Source organism: Condylostylus longicornis, unplaced genomic scaffold (genome assembly GCF_029603195.1).
Source record: "Condylostylus longicornis isolate FDR11 unplaced genomic scaffold, ASM2960319v2 ptg000257l, whole genome shotgun sequence".
Classification (NCBI taxonomy): Eukaryota; Metazoa; Arthropoda; class Insecta; order Diptera; family Dolichopodidae; genus Condylostylus; species Condylostylus longicornis.
Window position 1 is genome coordinate 245991 of NW_026578222.1, and position 22513 is coordinate 268503.

At 31.3% G+C, this 22513-nt stretch overlaps 1 protein-coding gene across 4 annotated transcripts in view; it reads left to right on the plus strand.

The window, feature by feature from the left end:
- Positions 1–22513, plus strand: part of LOC129616642 (pseudouridine-5'-phosphate glycosidase-like) — a 329630-nt gene that overhangs the window by 119482 nt on the left and 187635 nt on the right. For all 4 annotated transcript variants that reach the window (XM_055532273.1, XM_055532270.1, XM_055532271.1 and 1 more), the window contains one exon: positions 2672–2858. In XM_055532273.1, the coding sequence (XP_055388248.1) occupies positions 2672–2858 (187 nt within the window). The remainder of the gene's footprint in view (positions 1–2671; positions 2859–22513) is intronic.

The following is a 22513-nucleotide window of genomic DNA, read 5'->3' on the forward strand; positions in this document are numbered from 1 at the left end:
TAGAAGAACCTAAAAGGAGGCAATAAAATGCCTTCAATTGATCATTTATACTATAATATTATATGAAAATAAAAACAAGTAAAAACGTTTCAGCCGGTATAAACCGACCGAACTATGCACCTTGACAATCTGAGTTTGAAAATTTGCTTTTGAAATATCTAGACTTAGCTTTCATAGAAACTTCACGGGCAAGTCTGACCCATAACTGGACCCATGACTGCTAAGTTTCATGAATCTATATTCTTCAAGTAAGAATTAGCATTTGGGGTTGTATGACAGCTATCCGAACCTGTCAAGTCATTTCATTAAAATTTCAGGAATATATTGAACCTGTAATTGGACACTCGACTGTTCAGCCTCATAAGTTTGATTTAATTATTTTTTGAATATTTTAAATTAGCTCTTGGAGTTCCATGGTAGCTACCCGAACTTGGCAAGCCGTTCCATTAAATTTTGAGGAATATATCGGTCCTGTAATTTGAAACACGACTGCAAAGTTTCATGAATCTAGCTTTATTATTTTCTCGAATATATAGATTTAGTATTTAGAGCTGTATGGCAGCTTTCCGAACTAGTGCAATGGTTCTATTAAATTTGAAGGAAGGAAATGTGTTGATTAGTTTTCTTTATATACCCAAAAATGCAAAATTGGCACGCAAAAAGTTTCACTTACTGAGGCCTGACATGTCCCAAAAGTTAATCAATCTGTGTCATAGCCAAAATAAACTCACATATAAAATTTAATCAAAATCGATTCGGCCGAACTTGACACACGCGTGCACACGTAGAAAGACGGACTGACAGATCGACAGACGGACAGGTTGTTAAAAATGTTTTATTTACACTTTCCTACTATTGAGAAGTGCGTTTCCACAGAAAAGGAAAGTGTGTTGCCATCACATAACCTACCTTATTGTGTATACATAATAATGCGGTCGGTAAAAATTGTATATTGCTTGTTCTATAGCAATAACTATAAGTTTGCGATTCCTTTTTAATATTTTGCTTTTTGTTTTTTTTATTTGCTGTATAACAGAAATTAAAATCTAATGCTGATTCCAACAAAGCTCAATAGATAGCGAACATTGGAAAATCCTGAAAATTTTTCATAACTTAAAAATTGTATATTGGTTTAGTAGAAGGTTGATATTTACGGTCTTTGCATTACGAATCAAAAGTAATTAATTCATTTATGATTTAAATAACATTAAAAACGAGAATAAAATGTTAATTTAATAAGTAAAAATATTAATTCTCTTTCTCAAACTCAAAATTTTTGCTTGCCTATTATAAAAGGAAGTATTCCTGTACCTATTATTCTTAGTGAAGTATTCCTTCTACATACATATTTGTATTCCCATATTAAGTACATAATTATATTAAAATATGAACATTTTATTGGGCTATTCGCATATAATTTTTGGAAGATACCGTAGTGGGCTAATATCGTTCACTTTTTCAACTTAGAATTCAAGTCTGTGACGGAACAAGAATGTTACTGGATATAAAAACACAATATATTTTAATCTGGATAGAAAAAGTATGACAACTTAAAATTCAATAAATGAGGTGAAATTTAAAACAAACTAATTGATATTATCATTAGCGCTTTTTGTATGTCAGAATTCTTTCCGATAAACTTAAATATTGATGTGATTAGATATTGTAAATTTTTATTTTGATACTAAAGGTTTATACAGGGTGTTTCGTATCTAAATGCATTGCTATAGAATATTGCATAAGGACCATGAGTAGACAAAATCTTTATTTAGAGACGATGTCCATTGCTCAACAAGGTTGGAGTTACAGGGTCTTAAAATCAATCTCGACTGATTTTTTTACTTTTTGAAATCTTAAGTATAACTCCATGCTTGTATAAAATATGTAGACTATTAACTATGATTGGGAAATTTCAAAATAAAGGCTTTTTCGTGAATATTTGCGTTTGTTATTATCTGTTCAGATTTCGAAATTATATAACTTTAAAGCTCGAAAAATTTTAACTTTTCATTTTAAAAAAACCTTAGCTTTCTAGGTGACGTAACATTGGAGCTTTCTCCAAGTTTAGAACAACTCGCAACCTGGTTGAAGGAGCTGTAATTTGATATATGGTTTGAAGAGCTTCAATGACTTAGAAAAATACCGATCAAAACGTACGACAACCGTTCAAAATGATAAACGTACGACAACCGTTCAAAAAGGTAAACGTACGACAGCCGTCTCTGTTATGCAAAATACCGTTCAAAACGTACGACAATCGTTCAAAATTGTAAACGTACGACAACCGTTCAAAAAGGTAAACGTACGACAACCGTCTCTGTTCAACTTAACAACTGATATTTCTTACATTTGCAAAAATTAATGCCCGAAGAATATCATATGGTGCCTTTCATTAATACAGCCATTAATCTAAGTTATTTTATCTTCATATAAAATTTTTATCTACTCATGAGGGCCTATACAATGGTACATAGCAGTGCATTTAGATAGGGGAAACCCTGCTTTTCTAAAATCAATCAAAGTGTTAAATTAATTGAGACAAAAGTTGTAAAAAAAAGTTAGTGTTAGTTTTTTTTTAATTCCGTCGTAAGTATATAACGATTTCACCACTAATTTAGTAAACCAAGTTTAGTTTACTTAATTATAAATTTTTTTCAATTTTTAATTGCAGGATGAAAATCAGATATAGAACATTGATGTCGATTGGTTCGGCAATAGATGTGCATCCAAACATAAGAAACAAAATTTTATCAGGCAACCCGGTGGTTGCTTTGGAATCAACTATTATAACTCACGGCATGCCTTATCCACAAAATTTGGAAACTGCCATAAAAGTTGAAGAAATTGTTAAATCTGAGGTTTGTGCTTTTTTTTTGGTCTTCTAGAACATTTTAAGTTTGATCTACAACGAATTTAGTAAATATACGTAATTTAGATTTTTCACAAACTTTTACATGAGCGTAAGGTGAAAAATTTATTCACTTACTTTTCTATTATACGATACATTTCGAAGTAACGAAACAACTAAGCCAATGTTTTGGGTAAGATGTAGAATTTGGGAAGCTAAAATCTTATAAAGTTAGGGTTTGGTAAGGTAAAAAAAAGTGAAAATTGGCCACTGACTTCTTTTCAAAATTTGGTTTTAAAGGCTAGCGTTGAATTACTCCGCTTTCTACATTTGTTCAGAGCTTGAAATTTAAACCCATGATAATTTAACCCAAATAGGAAATCAGAGTTGGTTGAATTAAGTATTTCGCGAAACTCTTGCCTAGCTTTTAGAGCGTTTGTAAAATTGCCAAGTGAGAGTTTTACGGATTTAAAAAAAATTGCAATAAAACATTGCCACAAAAAGCTCGAAAGTTGGGATAAATTTCAGAATTGCAAATCGTCATTCTTGTTGAACAACAATTATAAGAGTTTCTATGTTCAGAAAAAATTTTAAAAGGGTCCAAGTTTTTTTAAAATTTCTGATGTGAAACGGTTCAGAAAAGTCTTTTTGAAAATTCAAATTCTTTTATCAAAAACAAATTAATGTTGTTACACTACAATATTGTCTGAATATACAGAAGTATTCATTTATTATACATATATCATCGTCTGGGACATCAAAAGTGGAAAAAATTTTGTTTTAAAATTACGTGTGAATTCCCAACGATACAAAATTTTTTCAACGATACAAAAAACATAACTTGCATAAGTTTTTTTGCTTATAACTTCCCTTCCGAAAAACAGAGGCTTTAAACAAACAGTTTTTATCCGGAAACTAAAACTCGCAAAGTAGGAAAATTAAGAAAACAAAATAAATGGAAAGGAATTAAAGTTTTATAAGCTTTAAAGCTCAACATATAGAGATTAAGTGAACATATAGAAATTTTAAAAAATTTCCGAATTTTGTTTGAAATTCCTGTAGAACGCAAACCATTTTGTTTTGACACCGAGTTCTAAACAAAAATGTTACTAATTTTTGAAGTATATCAAACCGGCGATGATATATATATAAACTTATGTCTGCATACTTTTTCCAGAATCATGAATATCTTTCGAGTACGAAATAAATTCGTATTCAATTGGATGATGTTTGCCAGAACACAGCATTTAAAACGTCGAAAAATTTTTTTAATTATTTATTTAAGCAAGGTTGTTTTGTTTTAGAAGATCCCGAAGCAACATCGTTTACTTATCGCTTAATTGAGATTTACAGGCGAGGAATTTAAATTAGAATATTTGAAAATTTTTGCAAAGTAATTAATCTATTTTGCTATAAAAAATAAAATGTAAGTTTCATATTCACTATATCCTAATACATGAGAATTAAAATTCCGTTTAAGAATCTCTTAAAAAATTCATAGTCACAACGGAATATTCATATTTGAACAGTTTTTTGTATTTAAGAAGCATTTCTTGTTGTTGTTATATGTAATTTCGTGACTGAAATAGTGTTGGATAAGTAATAAAAATAATTTAAGACAAAAAAACTATGGGTTTTGACGTTATATGATAGTCATCATACGGGTTTATATGACAATCATCATACAGGCTTATAGCAATTTCAATTTATTCGTTCTTTTGATTAAAGAGCTTTTTCCTGCGAAATTTGTCCTCTTCTTGTACAGTTAAGTGATTGTTCATTGCAATAATGTATGGTTAAATGATTGTTTTATACGAGTACTCGTATTGTTTGATGATGGCATTAAATAAATAACTTCAAAAATGTTAAAACATTCTTAGAAATGTTGTTTTTATAGTAAATTGAATTTTAGGTTTTATTTTATTGCAGATTCAAATTTTTAAAGAAATACGGCAATTAAAAGAAAAAATTATTTCAAATTCAAAAATAAAAAAATTTGAAATTGTTCTTAAAACATTTTACAAATAATAACTAGTTGTGTGTGCTTGCATTGCAAGCCTTGCAAGGATTATGTTTGTAGTTTTAAAAGTGTGGTCCATTCTGTATGTGAGAGATTTTAAATTTACTTTTTTTTTCTCAAAAACACACGCGAAGTGTACATATAGATATGGTTTTTTACTAATACCTATATAAAATCAAAAACGTAAAATAAGATAAGCTCTTAAAAATAATTATAAAAAAGTACATAATTAAACAAATGATTAGCTTCCTTCAGATCTAATATTTATTCATAAATTTATTTTAGAACCTTGCTTAAAATCGTAAATTAACCTTGACAATGAGCACTTTAGGCGATCAATTACGGTAAAAAAATTAGCTACTAATTAAAATCCATGTACATAATGTATTCAGATTCTATAATGCATGCGAATGAAATGTGTTAATGGATAGTTAGCTAATACTAACAATATATAGGGTAATGCGTATAGCACACGATTTTTATACAAAAAGTCTAAAGTTCGAACCCTGAAGAATGCGAAATGTCAGATAATTTTTTGTTCTTATTTAAAATGAAAATATAACTCACACTTCCATAATTAATTTATATACAATATTTATACTAAATCAAAAATAAATACAAATTGGCACCATAAGATGTTGTACCATTTTGTAAAAAGCGGTCACACAGTATCTTGGGAAGGGGTGAAGAGGTAGGGTGGGTATAATTTTTGATTTTCCTTCCACTCATTCGCAAAACTGTACTTTTTCGCACCTCAGAAGTAGCTATGTTTATTTAATGTAAAATATGATGATTTTTATAGAGTTATATGAAATATAACCGAAAATTGGCAGAATATTGTCGCATTTTTCTTTTTTTGAATTATTTTGAAATTTTTTTACCGACCGTATTGTGTATACAATAGGTAGGTCATGTGATGGCAACAAATTTTGCATATCGAGTTTTCGGTGGGAATGCACTTCTCCATAGTAGGGAAGTGTAAATAAACTGTCTGTCGGTCTGTCGGGGATATATCAGGCCTCGGGAACTGCACTTTTTAGCGGGCCTGTTTTACATTTTTGAACATTTTGAAGAAACTATTCAACCGATTTGCTTGAAATTTCATATATGAGCTTCGCTCGACTGGCCCCAAGACCTCCTAACTTTTGGAAGAAATCAGGCGTCAGCAATTAGACGTTTACTACGGGCCAAATATACATTTTTGCGTATATAAAGAGAAATAATCAACCGATTTCATTGAAATTTAATATATGAATTCCTCGTATTAAAACACTGAACATATAAATTTTTTGGAAAGATCAGGGCTCGAAAACTGATCTGCGGGCCGATTTTACATTTTTCACCATATCTACGGGACTAATTGATAGAATTTCTTGAAATTTGATATTTGAGTTCTGGTTGTTACCGAAACTAACTGACGAGCATTTCATGGAATTCGGGTGGCACAAAGTGAAACTCTATTAAGAGCCAAATTTACATTTTTCTAGGTATGTTAACTATAAGCTTACTAATGTCCTAAAAATTGGAAAGAGGTAATTAACAGGCATTTTTAATTAACTAGACAATGCACAATGCGGTCGGTTATGTGCTGATCACATCAGATTTTTTTTATTTTAGTTTCGTTAGATTTTTTTGCATTCCTTTTTTTAATATATAACAGATAAATATTGTTACAAAAGTTTAAGAAAAAATTTCCAAGAAGCATATGTATGTATGTATGTTTTTTCAAACTTCCTATATGAAAACTTCCTATATAATATTCAAATCTGTGGTTAAATATATAGAAATAAATTTTAAACACATAATTACAGAATCATGGGGGTAACTATACAGAAATAAATTTTTCAAATAAAGGAAAGATTTAGGCATGAATAAAATAATACTTTTCTTCAAATATATGTATATATAAGAATTAAACATTTAAAGTCTTTCGTTTGAACAATAAGAAATAAAATTTTAAGCACATACATATGTATATACACAATTATGAATGTATACCTATTTTTTTAGAGCTCCTAACGAAACATAATATTCAAAACAATAACAGATAAAGAGTTAATATTCCGATGCCACAAAACATCTGATGTCTTTGATAAAATCTGACATTTATCTAAGTCTGTTCCGATTTTTCGAACTAAAAATTCGAATATTATTCATTTCTTGCTTTGTGTTTCTAGTAATATAAAGTATAAAAGAAAAACGTGCTTTTGTTATACAAAAATTTTTTCAGAAAATTTTAAAATAGAGTTATTTCGGGGCTAAAAAGTTCCAATGTCAGTTTTTTCTGGAACCTCAGATGAAAAACACTATCTAATGCTTTTTGTCCCATGTCTCTAGCCCTTCTGGAAGTAACCGTACTTTTTGACACCTGAGAAATAGCTATAAATATATAACTAGTCGTGTGTGCTTGCATTGCAAGCCTTGCAAGTATTATGTCTGTAGTTTTGAAATTGTGTTCCATTCTGTGTCTCAGATATTTTAAGGTTACTTTCTTTCTTCAAAAACACACTCGTAATATACATATGGATATGTTTCTTCCTAATATTTTATAAGATAAAACTTGAAATAAGAAATGCTCTTAAAAATAATTACGAAAAAGTACATAATTATATATATAGCTGCTTCTCAGGTGGAAAAAAGTACGCGTACTTCTAGGTAAAATAGGTATACATTCATAATTATGTATGTTTGTGCTTAAAATTTTATTTCTAATTTTTTGAACAAAAAATTTTACAATGTTCAATTCTAATACATTCATGTGCATACATACATATATTTGAATAAAAGTATTATTTTATTTATTCCTAAACCTTTTCTTTATTTGAAAAATTTATTTCTATATGTTCACCCGCAGTTTTAAAAAAATAGGTATATACATTCATATCTATGTATGTTTCTTCTTCTTCTTCTCTCCTTGCCATTATCCCGTTAATTGGGGTCGGCCCTCCTAATTCTAAAGCGCCAGGTTCTTCTGTCCTGAGTTGTCGTACTTTCTAGGTTCCTTTTCTTGAGATCCCTTTGAATGGTGTTCAACCAAGTTGCTGTAGGTCTGCCTCTCCCTCTAGGTGGTTCCTGTAATTGCAAGGCTTTCTGCACTATGTAATTTTCGTCTCTTCTTGACACATGTCCGAACCATCTCAGTCTATTTTCTTCGAATTTTTCCTCAATTGATGTGATTTTAAGGCTGCCTCTGACGTATGTATTTCGTATTCTATCTTTACGTGTAACGCCTGAAGCCCAACGTATCATGCGCATTTCGGCAACGTGCAGTTTTTGTACATGCTTCTTCTGCGCTGCCCAGCACTCGGTACCATACAATAGGGTTGGTCTTACAACGGATTTATAGACCTTGCCTTTCAACTTTGGTGGTATTTTTTTGTCACACAAGACCCCTGTTAGCTTCCGCCACTTTAACCATCCTACGTTGACCCTATGATTAACATCTTCATCAATTTTCCCATCATCTGCTATTACTGAACCTAGATATTTAAACGATTTTACCATAGGCAAAGGCTCTTGTTTTACATAGACTGTGTTGAATGGCCCATATTCTTCTTTATCATTAAATTTCAGGAACATATATTCTGTTTTATTAGTATTCATGCGTAAGCCATATTTAGTGAGAACTGAATTCCACATATTGAGGCTTCTTTCCAGGTCTTCTCTACTAGTTTCGACCAGTGCAATGTCATCTGCATAAAGTATATTCCATGGGAGAGGTTTTTGTACATTAGCTGATATGTGATTAAGTATTATGTTAAATATCTATGTATGTTTGTGCTTAAAATTTTAATTCTAAGTTTTTGAACAAAGAATTTTAAACTGTTCAATTCTAATACATTCATGTACATACATACATATATTTGAATAAAATTTTTTTTATTTATGCCTAAACCTTTTACTTATTTGAAAAATTTATTTCTGTATGTTACCCCCATGATTTAATAATTATGTGTTTCTATAAAACAAACTACAGTTAGGAAGCTTTAAAAATATATATATATACATATTTACGTACTTAACCATTATAACAATATTTTTTTGGAAATTTTCTTTAAACTTTTATATGAATATTTATCTGTTATATATTAAAAAAAATAAAACAAAAAATTTAAACAAAATAAAAAAAAAATTTTTAAAATAATCCAAAAAAAAAAAAAATACGACAACATCCGTTTTTGACAAAATAATAGTACATCCTGTAGGGGAAATTTTTTATTTACTTTTGGTGGTATAAATATTGTATTTATAAAATATTTATAATTGGAAGTGTGAGTTATAACAAAAAGTGTTATGAGTAATCTATTTTTGAACCTCGCTTGAGCTATGTCGCATAAAATTGTAAATTACTTTTGGCAATAAGCACTTTAAGCGATAAATTACCGTATACGCATAAAATAATTCGCTACTGAAATCCATTCACATGCGAACAATATACATGCGAATAAAATGCGTACAATTAGGTAATACTAATACTATATAGGGTAATGCTTATAGTATGGAACCTCAAAAATGCGATTTGCCAGATGAACTTTTTTTTATTGATAGTTTTATTTTATTTTAAATTGAATTGAATAAGTTTCACCTTTACAAATCAATATCAGCTAGTTCCCGTTCTAAATATTTTTTTGAAAATACCCTATTTTTAAAAACTTTAATGCAATAGAATAACATTTTCTTATAAAATTTTGTCCTAAAAATATATTGTCAAGAAATTTAATGTACACTTATGTTTTGCTTACTAATACAGTTTGCTGCAGATCGCGAAAAGAATACATAACTAAATGCTTACGTACATACTTATTATAAAACAATGTAGATATTTTTCAATCTTCACAATTTTCTTAAGAAAGTGTTCATTTTTTGTTATAAGTCACACTTCCAAATATGAATTTCCATACAATATTTATAACACCAAAAGTACATAAAAATTACCCCTACAGGATGTAGTACCATTTTGTAAAAAGCGGTCTCAAAGCATCTTGGAGGGAGTGAAGGAAGAGGGTGGGTGGAATTAGTGCTTTTTCTGGGACCCTAGAGGCAAAACCCTATATAATCGTTTTTGTACCATGTCTCTAGCTCTTCTAAAAGTACCCATACTTTTTGACATCTGACAAGTAGCTATATATATATAACGTACAATAGGATGGTTTTGAAGAGTTATGCGAAATATGAATAAAATATAGACTTATAAAGGGAAATTCAAGGTGCTGCATAACCTGATGGGTAGTTGGATAACCAGAAGGTTATTAGATCGATGCTTGCTTGAATATTGTCGTATTTTTTTTTTTGGATTATTTTAAAAGGTTTTTTTTTATTTTATTTAAATTTTTTGTTTATTTTTTTTAATAACAGAAAAATATTATTATAAAAGTTTTAAGAAAATTTTCAAAAAAAATATTGTTATAATAGTTTGGAAAAATTCGCAAAGATTTTAAGAACATAAATATGTATGTATATTTTTTTAAAGCTTCCTAACTAATTTTCTTTAAGCTTTCTATATGAATTGAATAATATTGAAAACTGTGGTTTGGCATATAGAAATAAATTTTAAACACATAACTATGTATTAAATCATGGGGGAAACATACAGAAATAAATTTTTCAAATAAAGAAGGCATAAATAAAATAATATTTTTATTCAAATATACATATGTATGTACATATGAACGTATTACAATTGAACATTAAAATTTTTCGTTGGAATAATTAGAAATAAAATTTTAAGTACAAACATACATAATTATGATTGTATAACTATTTTTGTAAAACTATGGGTGAACATCTAGAATTAAATTTTTCAAACAAAGAAAAGGTTTAGGCATAAATAAAATAATACTTTTATTCAAATATATGTATATATGCACATGGATGTATTAGAATTGAACATTTTAAAATTTTTTGTTCAAAAAATTAGAAATAAAATTTTAAGCACAAACAGACATAATTATGAATGTATACCTATTTTTGTAAATTCCTAACTAAACAATATTCAAAACTGTGAGTGAAAATATAGAATTAAATTTTTCAAATAAAGAAAAGGTTTAGCCACAAACATAATAATATATTCAAATATATGTATGTACATATGAATTGATTAGAATTTAGCATTTTACAGTTTTTCGCTCGAACAATAAAAATAAAATTTTAAGTACATAAGTACATAAATTGTGTAACTATATTTTTTTAAAGCTTGCTAACGAAACATAACATTCAAAACAATAACAAATGAAGCATTAATATCAGATGCCACAAAACATCTGATGTCTTTGATAAAAGCTGATATTTTTTATTTCTTGGATTGTGTTTCTAGTAATATAAAGTACAAAAGGAAAATGTGCTTTTGTTATACAAAAATTTTTTCAGAAAATCTTAAAATAGAGCTATTTCGGGGCTAAAAAGTTCCAATGTCAGATTTTTGTGGGACCCTAGAGGCAAAACCCTATTTAATGGAAGTACCCGTACTTTTTGACACCACAGAAGTAGCTATATATATATAATGTAAAATAGGTTGGTTTTTGAAGACTTATACGAAATATGAATAAAATATAGAATTAACATGTAAAGGCAAATTCAAGGTAATGCGTATCCTGGTGGGTGGCGTAGTAGGCTGATAATCAGAAGGTTATTAGATCGCTTGTCTAGATATTCTTTCATTTTTCTTGTTTTGGATTACTTTTAAATTTTTTTATATTATTTTGTTTTAATTTTTTTATTTTATTTTTTTTAATATTTAACAGATAAATATTGTACATGCAAATAGATACGTGCGTATGTACATAAAAATTCAAAACTGTGGTTTAATATAGACGTGACCTATATAAAAATGTTAGAGAACCGGATTGATATGGCGACCGGGTATCTTAGATAGGCCAACGGAGAATCTCCGATATCCCGTCTATCCCCGCTACACTTACTTTACCCCACGTGACAAGTTTGGCTTCAAAGCCAAACACTCGTGAAGATAGTGAAAAATTGTCTCCTAGACTTTGTTTTATTTACATAATAAAACTGATGATATAAAATTTTTATAGTATAGCTTATTGGATTTCTTTTTCTGTTTTCTATTGTTTTCTTTCATTTTCTTATATTTGTGATAGTAGTACACATGTACAAATTTCGAATGTTAATAATGTAATTGTAGACAAATAAATATGCATTCAGTCTACTATTTGTTTGTTTTTTTTCCTGGATGATATTTTTTGAGAAAAGTTTTGTGAAAGTTTTTTAGCTACTGAAACAAAAACAATAATGAAAGAAGCTTAAAAAAATTCACTCTATTCTCTTTTTTGAGTATGTATTATCTTATTTCATAAGCATTATAATTTACGATTCAATCGTAAATTATATTTTATAATGAGAACATGAACATAATGCAAAAAGTATTCCAGGAAAAGCTGTAAGCATTTTATACGAAAACGTAATGCCATATATAAGACAAGCTAAAATTATTTTCCGAAATATTGCGAACCCAGAAAATACAAAAGTAATTCTTAAAGTTTTATGTTTCGGAGTATTCAAATTGAAATATTTTTTTTTTGTTAAACTTTTAAGTATTCTTTTTAACTCATATTTCATTTACGTAATCGATTAAAATTCTAGATCAAAATATGTCTATATTTTATAAATAATTCGATTCGTTCCGTGCTGTTAGTTCTCGTATGTTTGTCACTAATCCACTATTCTTGAAATACAAAATTTATTTTTTTATTTTGAAAATACAAATTCGTTATTTTTATTTTGAAAAAAACAAAATTTATTTTTCGTAATATTTTATTTATTTTCTTTGCGTATTTGCATGAAGCTTTGAATAATATTAATTATGATGGTAAAACTACACTAAGAATGAAGGTCTTTATTCAGGATGAGGATCTCTCTGCTGAATATGCGCATTTATCCAGGCGGTTCGAAAATTATCCCGAGACTCTAAATGTATTATTTCTTGAGGTGAATAAACACTTAGAAACTTGAATCGCATGAAAAGTTAGTGGGTTTATTACGTGCAGTGAATGAGAGACTCATATTATAGGTTTTTTTTGTCCCTTAACATCCGCTAGCTTAGCGAAGCATAAATAACATTAACTTGATCCGGTTTTCTGATTCTGGTAACAGATCAACTGTGACATTAAAACAGCTTTCTATTATTATCAGAACGTGAGGGGTCTTAGGACTAATACAAGTGAGATTATCTGAGATTTGGATACATAGTTTTATTAATTTTTTGATCAATCTTATGTGGTCTTTATATAGGACAGGTTTTCTACGGTATCTAATAATTTGATAAATGTCTTTAATGCACCTGAAATTAATTTACCTCAACTCCCATCTTTAGAATTAGTTGAAGTCAAAATTTGTTTTGCCTTTTACTATTGTAACGCTAGCCCTATAAACTCTCAGACTGATATATCATAATTATAACTTTGAACTTAAATAACTTTGCTTGAGCTTATTTTATGGGACTAAGTAGATATCTCTTTACGGTGATACATTACTTTGCTTGTTCCTATTGACGAAGCGGTAAAGAATTATAATGATATGGTTTTATATGATTATGACATTATGTGTATTACAAAAACGCGTAGTAAGAATATATCAAGCGCGGTTTGTTTCTCCATTGACTTAAGGAAATTTAGGGAGGAATAAGAAAAACAGCTCGTGGAGAAAATATGTTAGGACTAGGAATTCTGAATCATATTCTGTTTTTGTGAATTTGTTTTATTAATTTAAACGTTTGTATGAAATATGTTTTAGAAATTACATGTAAAATTACTCTTTGGAGTTAATGCAAAATCTTAAATTTTTGAGGCAATTTGTTAATTCTAAAAGGAAATCTGATCGGTTTCCGAATTTTATGATTATGCATTTTAGAATTTTTGTCCAGCATTTACTCGAATAATCTTTTCGACTTCAATAGAAATAGATCTGTCGTCAACAAAAGTTTACAAGTATTTGTAGGTCTTGATTACTCCCCTGGTCCTGATGTTATTCCGGAAATAATGTTGTAACAATGCTCTCTTATTTTATCTAAATCAATATCGATTCTATTTACAAAATCTATTTTAGATAATGGGTTATGATTCAAATTATAATTGTTGTTCGAAGCTAATAGTACATGAGTTTTTATGTGCTCAAACAAATCAACACGATTTTTTGAAAATGAGGTCTACAATTACCAATTTACTTATAAATGCTTCCGAACTTATAAATTCGATGGAAAATGGGTTTCAGACGAATGTTATTTATACTGATGTAAGTAAGGTTTTTGATTTGCTCCGTCATTGCATAATACTTTTTTAACCGGGAAGTATGGTTTTTTACCACACTTCATTATATGAATCTCTTAATGTTCTTATCTGTGTAGTAGAAAATATGGTGTTACTTTTCATTCTTGCATTAGTTTAATGCATATTTTCATACCTGTACGAACGTATGTTCGAAGGGTATACTAAATTTGCCTTACCGTTTGTAACGCTAAGAAATAACGGTCTTAGATATAGACTCAAGTGTATGTTTTTGATCAGCGTCGAATTCTGAGTTGATTTAGCTTTGTCTGTCTGTCCATCCGTCCGTCCGTCCGTTCGTCGGTTCGTCCGTCCGTCCGTCCCAACGATAGCTGAAAAACTAATTGAGCTAAGTTCACCAAATTTTCACAAATGATTTTCTGTAATAAGTGCCAGAACCTTATTTAAATTGAGCATGATCAGGGTACCGGCTCGGGTAGATGCCATATAACTTCAAAATTTATTTGGCAATATCTCAGAAACTAAAAAAGCTAAAGTATTGAAATTTCACACAAACAAATATATTAGTAGGGCTAATGTGTCTGATAAAAGTCGTTGAAATTACTTGGCTCCTTCTGGTACCTGCCATACAACTTCAAAATTTATTTGGCTATATCTCAGAAACTATAAAAGCTGTGGTATTGAAATTTCACACAAGCAAATAAATTAGTAGGGTCAATGTGCTTACAACTGCCATAGAACTTTAATAGTAATTTCGCACACATGGTATTTTGAAAAACACATTTTATTGAAATTTTGCATAAATTAATATGGTAATATGGCAACTTAAAGTCACAGTCTGCCCCATAGTCAGTTATGGCATCTTTATTCGCACATAGGATAACAAATTCGTACGGGTGTCACAGAGTTGACAAGGTCAACTCTATTTTTTCTCGTTTATTTTATTTTTACATGCTTAGTTCAAACATATTACCATATAATATACATATTAATTTACATATTTTGACTTACAAAAAAATAAAATCTATATTAAATCCAAACAAGTAAAAACGTTTCAGTCGGTATAAACCGATTAAATTGTACCCTGCACCTATAGTTATTGTATGGCAATTACTCGAACCTGTGAAACCATCCCATAGAAACTTCACGGATATGTCTGAACTATAGTTGGACATCCGACTGCCAAGTTTCATGAATCTGACTTCATTATTTTTCCAAATATTTGAAATAAGCTTTTAGACTTATATGGGAGATACTCGAACCTGCAAAGCAATTTCACCAAAACTTCAGAAAAATACCTGACCTATAACTCGACACACAATTGCCAAGTTTCATGAACCTGACTTTATTATTTTTCCAAATATTAAGAATAAGCTTTTAGACTTGTATGGGAGCTACTCGAACCTGTCAAGCAATTCCACCAAAACTTCAGAAATATATCTGATCTATAATTGGACACACGACAGCCAAGTTTCATGAATCTGACTTTATTATTTTTCCAAATATTTAAAATTAGTTTTTGGAGTTGTATGGCAGCCACCCGAACCGGTGCAGCTATCCCATTAAAATTTTTAGAGAATGTAATTGGACATATGTATACAAAATTTTATATTGATACCTTTATTAGTTTTTGAAATATTTAAAATAAACTCTTTGAGTTTTATGGCAGCTACCCGAACCCGTTGTCTGAATTAGTCCAATTACAATAGGTTTCGTCCTTGACACAAAAGACAAAACTTGTGAAAGTTTGGTGTCAATTGCATTATTCGTTTTTGAGTTATCGTGCGACCGGACGGACGGACGGACATGTCTAAATCGACGCAGAGCAAGAATATATATATGTGTCCATACCGGAGACGATCTGACCATTGGTGCAGTGGTTATGGCACCGGTCCTTTAACCGAAGGGTCTCGGGTACAAACCCAGGTCACTATAAAAATTATAATCAATATTATTATCTAGTACGAAATGTTTGCGAAACCTTCTCACGATCGTGAAAGGACCTTCGCAGGGAGGAGTAAGACCGGTTTTACTTAAAACCGGTCCTTTCAACCGATTTACTTGAAATTTCATATATGAGCTTTGCTCGACCGCCCGTGAAAATTCCTAGCTTTTGGAACAAATCAGGCATCAGCAACTAGACGTTTACTGCGGGTCAAATATACATTTTTGTGTATATAAAGAGAAATAATCAGCCGATTTCATTGAAATTTAATATTTAAATTCCTCGTATTAAAACAATGAACATACAAATTTTTTGGATAGATCAGGGCTCCAAAACTGATCTGCGGGCAGATTTTACATTTTTCACCATATCTACAGAACGAATTGATGGAATTTCTTGAAATTTGATATTTGAGTTCTGGCTGTTACCGAAACTAACTGGCGAGCATTTCAGGGAATTCGAGTAGCACAATTTGAAATTATAGTAAGAGCCAAATTTACATTTTTCTAGGTACGTTAACTATAAGTTTACCAATGCCTTTAAAATAACGCGGTCTACACGGACAAAGACGTGAGTGCACGTATTCAAATCTTTTGGAAAGAATTCCTTTGATTGTGTAGGGGTCCGAGTCGAAACAGTTCGAATGTTAGACATGTATGATATAATTCTTTCGACGAATGTATTTTGATCTGCAAAATCGAATGTGGTGTCTCCGAAAAATTCACCTGGAAGCTTCAAAGTTTGTCCATACAGCATCTCCGCGGGACAATGTCCCAAATTGTCCTTAACGGTAACTCTAATGCCTAGCATGATTAGCGGTAGTTCGTTACTCCAACGTGCGGAAGCACACTTGGCAAAAAGACACGATTTCAGCTGTGTATGGAACCTCTCCACCATTCCATTTGACGTGGTGATTGTAGAAGGTACGCCAAAACGTCAAATGTATTGTGCAAGAAAAGTTAAAGCCACTGTTTCAGCTGACATATCCGCTATTGAATACGCCTCAGGCCAACTTGAAATTCTGTCAACGATAGTCAATATGTAGGAGAAACCATTTGATGGCGGAAGTGGGCCAACCAAATCCATATGTATATGTTCAAATCTTCCTGGAGGGACCGGTTTTTTATATTTCACTGACTTAGTATGCCTTGTAATCTTCGACTCCTGGCAACTGATGCAATTCGAGACCATAAACCTATGTCCTAGTTCATATTTGGTCAAAAATATCGCTCAATTTTCTCGTTGCTCGAAACCCAGGATGGGACAAATTGTGCAATTTCTCAAAAATTTGGGTCTGGTACCCAGGGCCTATTTTTGTCAGTTGAAGTTTCACAGAATAATTTCTTCGTTGATAACGGGATCCTATGTAAGAGAACTGCAACGTGTTAGTTTTGGAGTCATCTGACGCGTAATTCCGTAAAGTATTATCTTTCTGTTTCAAGATAAAATCTCTAAGATTGAAATCCAAATTTATTGGTGAGTTTTCGAAATCACGTGAAAGATAATCAGCGACCACGTTACTTTTGCCGCTTATATGTCTAATATCGGTGCAAAAATGCGCAATATATTCCAAATGTCTAGTTTGTCTCGGACTTCATTACGTGAGTTAACGGTTTATGGTCGGTTAGATGGTGAAATTTCTACCTTCCACAAAATACCTGAAGTGTTTAATGGCTAAATAATTAGCCAACAATTCCCTGTCGAATGCCAGTAACGACTCTCAGCCGGTGACAATTTTTTTGAAAAGAAAGAGTTTAGTTGCCAGGAGCCTGAATTGTATTTTTGCAAGACTGCGTCCACCGCAAAATTTGCTGCATCCGCGGTAATGCTGAGCGTCGCATCATCGCGTGGGTGCACTAGAAGCGATGCTGACACCAGGGCCTCCTTCATCTTTTTGAATGCAACATTACACTCTTCAGGCCACGTGAACTCGGTTTTAGAAGATTTTCTTCGTTTCTGTAAGGCTGTTAGATGCGAATAGATAGGTGCCAGTAATTCGGCGAGATTTGAGATAAACCGGTGGTAGTAATTTACCATTCCCGCAAAACGCTGAGTCTGTTTGATTGATTGAGGTGGGGCGAAATCACGAATGGCACAGCACTTCTCGCTGGATGGCCTAATATCTCTGAGAAAAAGTCTAATAAGTTTGCGGAAGACAAAAAAATGAAAACCAAAGAGGGTAATATGAAAAGGCATCTTATACAGGAGAATAAATTGGATACTCAGGACTCGAGAATAACCGAGTTGGAGAGTCTTGGTAAGGTGCTACAAAACGAGATCTGCAAATTACAGGCAGAGAATACAGATTTAAAAAACCAAATAAAATCTGCATCAACAGAAAAGAAAAACAAAGATGCGGAAGTTATTGTAAATGAAATCGACGTGGAAGAACTGGCTAGAGAAACTGACTGGATCCTAAAACAGAATAATACAAAGAAGCGAAAAATGAAAAAGTCTCCCGAAAAAAATTCAGACAGGACAATAAATAAAAAAAATAATGAAACCAGCCCTAAAATGAAGGCTGAAAATCCAAAAAAGCACAAGCCCCCTCCGGTTATATTGAGTAACATTAAGAACTACTCCCACATAGTTAAGATATTAAAAGAAGAAAGACGTTAAATAAACGTTAGGGTCAATATGATGAATAATGACCAATTAAAAATAAATGTGGAAAATGAAAATGAATACAGATTACTAACAAAAGCTATAAATAAGGCTAGACTGGAGTGGCACACGTATGAGAATAAACTGACGAGACCAGTTAAAGTTATGTCCATCTAGAAATCTCCATCCATCGTGTGAGCCAGAGGATATAAAAAAAGAGCTTATTAGCAAAGGCTTTAAATGTCTAGATGTTGTAAATAAAATCAAAAGGTAGAAGGAAAAAGGAAAATATATTTCAGTAAAACTTCCGCTCTTTATGTTATCTTTTGACCATTAGGAAGAGATAACCAAGATCTATAAAATAGAATACTTACAGCACATGAGATTAAAAATTGAAGCTCTTAGAAGCAGCAAATCCATTCCTCAATGCAAGAGATGCCAGAGATTTGGACACACACAAAAGTTTTGCCAAAGAGAGCTAGATGTGTAAAATGTGCTGGTAATCATATAAAATTGCAATAAAGAATTGCAATAAAGAAGATTGAAAAAGAATAAGACCAAACAAAACCAAGTTAAATTTAATAAACAAAGATCTCCAAAAATATACAGAACGACGGCACCTAGTAAGGTGTTAAAGGGAGTATCTTATTCACAACCGCTTGAAAGCAAAACCCCACAAAAAAAGAAAATGAAGGAGCCTGAGAACAAAACCCCATAAATAAAAAGAACTGACGCAGACATTATGCAAATGATGCATAGTATGTTGATTAGAATTGACGAGATTTCTAAAAGATTATTAAAAATAGAAAATGCGTACACTGAGATGTACCCGGGACACCAAAGAAGTTACGAAAAGATGTACGTAAATTAGGTAAATATAGTAACTTGGAATGCTAATGGTGTTCTTAATAAGAAACAAGGAGGTCTTTCTCAAAACGAGAAATATAGATATTTGTTTGCTGTCGGAGGCTCATTTGACATATTATACAAGCCTTAAAATAAGGAGCTATGATTGCTATAAAGCGATCCCCGCAATCAGCCAAGAGGAGGTAGTGCAATACTAATAAAAGAAAGTATTGAACATAATGAAGAATTCAAGATAGAAACGGCTGAAATTCAGCTTATTTTGATAAAAATTAAATCGACTAAACAGGACTTTAGTGTTGGTGCTGTATACTGTCCACCAAATTGCAGCATTAAGAAAAATACTTTTAAAGATCTCCCGTACAAGCATGGCCACAGATATCTCATAGAATCCCCTCAATTAGAGGAAGAGAGCTAAGGAAAGCTATTCAAGAGCTAGGTTGTTGCTATCACTCCACTGGCACTCCTACTTATTGGCCTACTGACACTAACAAGATTCCTGATGTTATTGACTTTTGTATAACCAAAAAAATATCAGAAAACTTTCTAAGCCTTGAAGATAACTATGATTTTAATTCGGATCACTCTGCTGCCATATTAAAACTAAGTGACAAAATAACTATGACATTACTTGGGCCCAGTTTATCAAATAGCACTACAGATAACTATGATTTTAATTCGGATCACTCTGCTGCCATATTAAAACTAAGTGACAAAATAACTAAAATATTATTTGGGCCCAGTTTATCAAATAGCACTACAGATTGGGTGAGCTTTAGATACGAAATAATAAACAATATTGACGTAGACATTAATATACAATCAAGAGAGCAATCAGATGTGGAGTTTGAGGGATTTATTAAAATCATACAAGGAGCTGCATGGAACAATACAAAGATGTCAAAGTACAAACCGACAGCAAATAGCTATCCTCGAAAGATAACTGATTTAGTAGGTGAAAAGAGAAGGGCCAGACGTAGATGACAACGTTAGCGTTACCCCGATGATAAAACTATTTTAAACAGACTTTCCCAGGTGCATAAAAGAAAAATCCAAGAATTTAAATCGGCAACATAAGAAAATTATATAAAGAACTTGTCAGCTACGGGGGAAGCGAATTATTCTTTATAGAAGGCGGCAAAGAGCAAAAGGAGACCGATTAGGCACGCTCCGCCACTGATGAAAGCAAATGGCAGTTGGGCGAGGAGCAATATAGAGAAGGCCGAATTATTTGCTGATCACTTGGAAATCATATTCACGCCAAACCGAACAACCTCAGATGTGGGTTTGGTAGAATCTATCGCAAATGAAGCGGACAGCATAGCTCCACTTACTCAATTAGAGGTTGCGGAAGAGATAAGATCTCTGAAGTTGAAAAAATCGCCGAGTTTTGATTTTATTACTGCGGAAGTACTGAGAGAGCTACCAGCGAGGCATTGGAACATCTGACGAAAATCATGAATGCAACTATGGATTTAAGGTATGTTCCTTGTGCTTGGGATATCCTTGAAGGAAACAAAGTCTTGCAGGTCCATATCACTGTTACCAATGATGTCTAAGCTTTTTGAAAAGCTGCTATTAAGGAGATTGAAGCCAATAATAGAAAATAGGGGCCTAATACCGAACCATCAGTTTGGTTTTAGAAGAAACCATTCTACAATAGACCAGGTCCATAGAATAACCAATATTATAGAAAAAAGCTTGGAAAATAAGGAAATCTGCTCTTCTATGTTTCTAGTCGTAGCACAGGTATTCGAGAAGGTGTGATAGCTGTGCTACGACTAGCTGATAGATTATTTAGAATTACACAAGATGCTGAATACTCCACGCTAAGAGAAATAAAGGCAGGTGTGCCTCAAGGCAGTATATTGGGCCCAACGTTGTATCTGCTTTACACGAGTGATTTGCCACAAATAGAAAACATTAACAAATACTTTATTTCATTAGAAGAAAATTTTTTTCTATCTCTACCCCCTATCAAGTTATCGCCTCTTGAAATTTGTAAAATTTGAATATTTGACACCTTATATTTCCGAAACCGCAAGCTTTTTCAAATTTCTATAAACACAAAAAACTAACGGTAAATTCCATGACATTAAAAAATATAATTATTTTTCTTAACTCACACAATTAACCCTTAAAATCGAGCAATATGTTAACCCCACTTTATATTAATTTTTGCTTTATTTCAAAGACTGCATGTTAGCGTCATCCTAAATATATGCAATCCTAGAAATAGTTTTGTATATGAATGAAAATAATTTTAATAGTGTGATAGGTATACATAGATTGTTTTTAAAAGAAAAATTTTCACTTGTTGAAGGGAAAAGTGCCATAATACAAACCATTGGTTTGACCCAACTTTATTATATAGTTCTATTCTTTTAATTTATAAACCGTGCTACCTCGCCTATCCACAAACTAATGACGAAACTCTCTTGGAAATACAAGAAGAATTTCATGTTATACAGTGCAGTTTATTGAGAATCAATTCTCGAATAACTGCATTTCATATTAAATTAAAATGTGGTTGTAAAGCGACAAACGTACGTACATGCATGCATACTATAATACAAATACTTTAAAGACCAATAATTACATACAGGGTGTTTTACCTGCCTAATATTTTTCTTCGCGTCGCTACAAGATCAGGACACGAACTTTTCCTATAATTGAAGTGAAATTCTACTAAGTACCAAATTCACATTTTTTTGGGTATGTTAAACAAAAGCTTATTAGTGTCCTCAAAACTGTAAAGAAATGTTTAAAACGCAATTTCAATATCTTTTGGAATACTTTTACTACTTTAGATAACATACATACATTGTGGTCGGTTATGTGCTGACCACATCAGATTTTTTTTTATAGCAAGTATTTTTAACTTTAATCTGAACATGTAAGTTTAACTTTTGGCTGAATATGTAAAATTTATAAGTTATGATAAAGTAATGTAATTATTTCGTAGATGAAAAAAATATTACATTTATAAA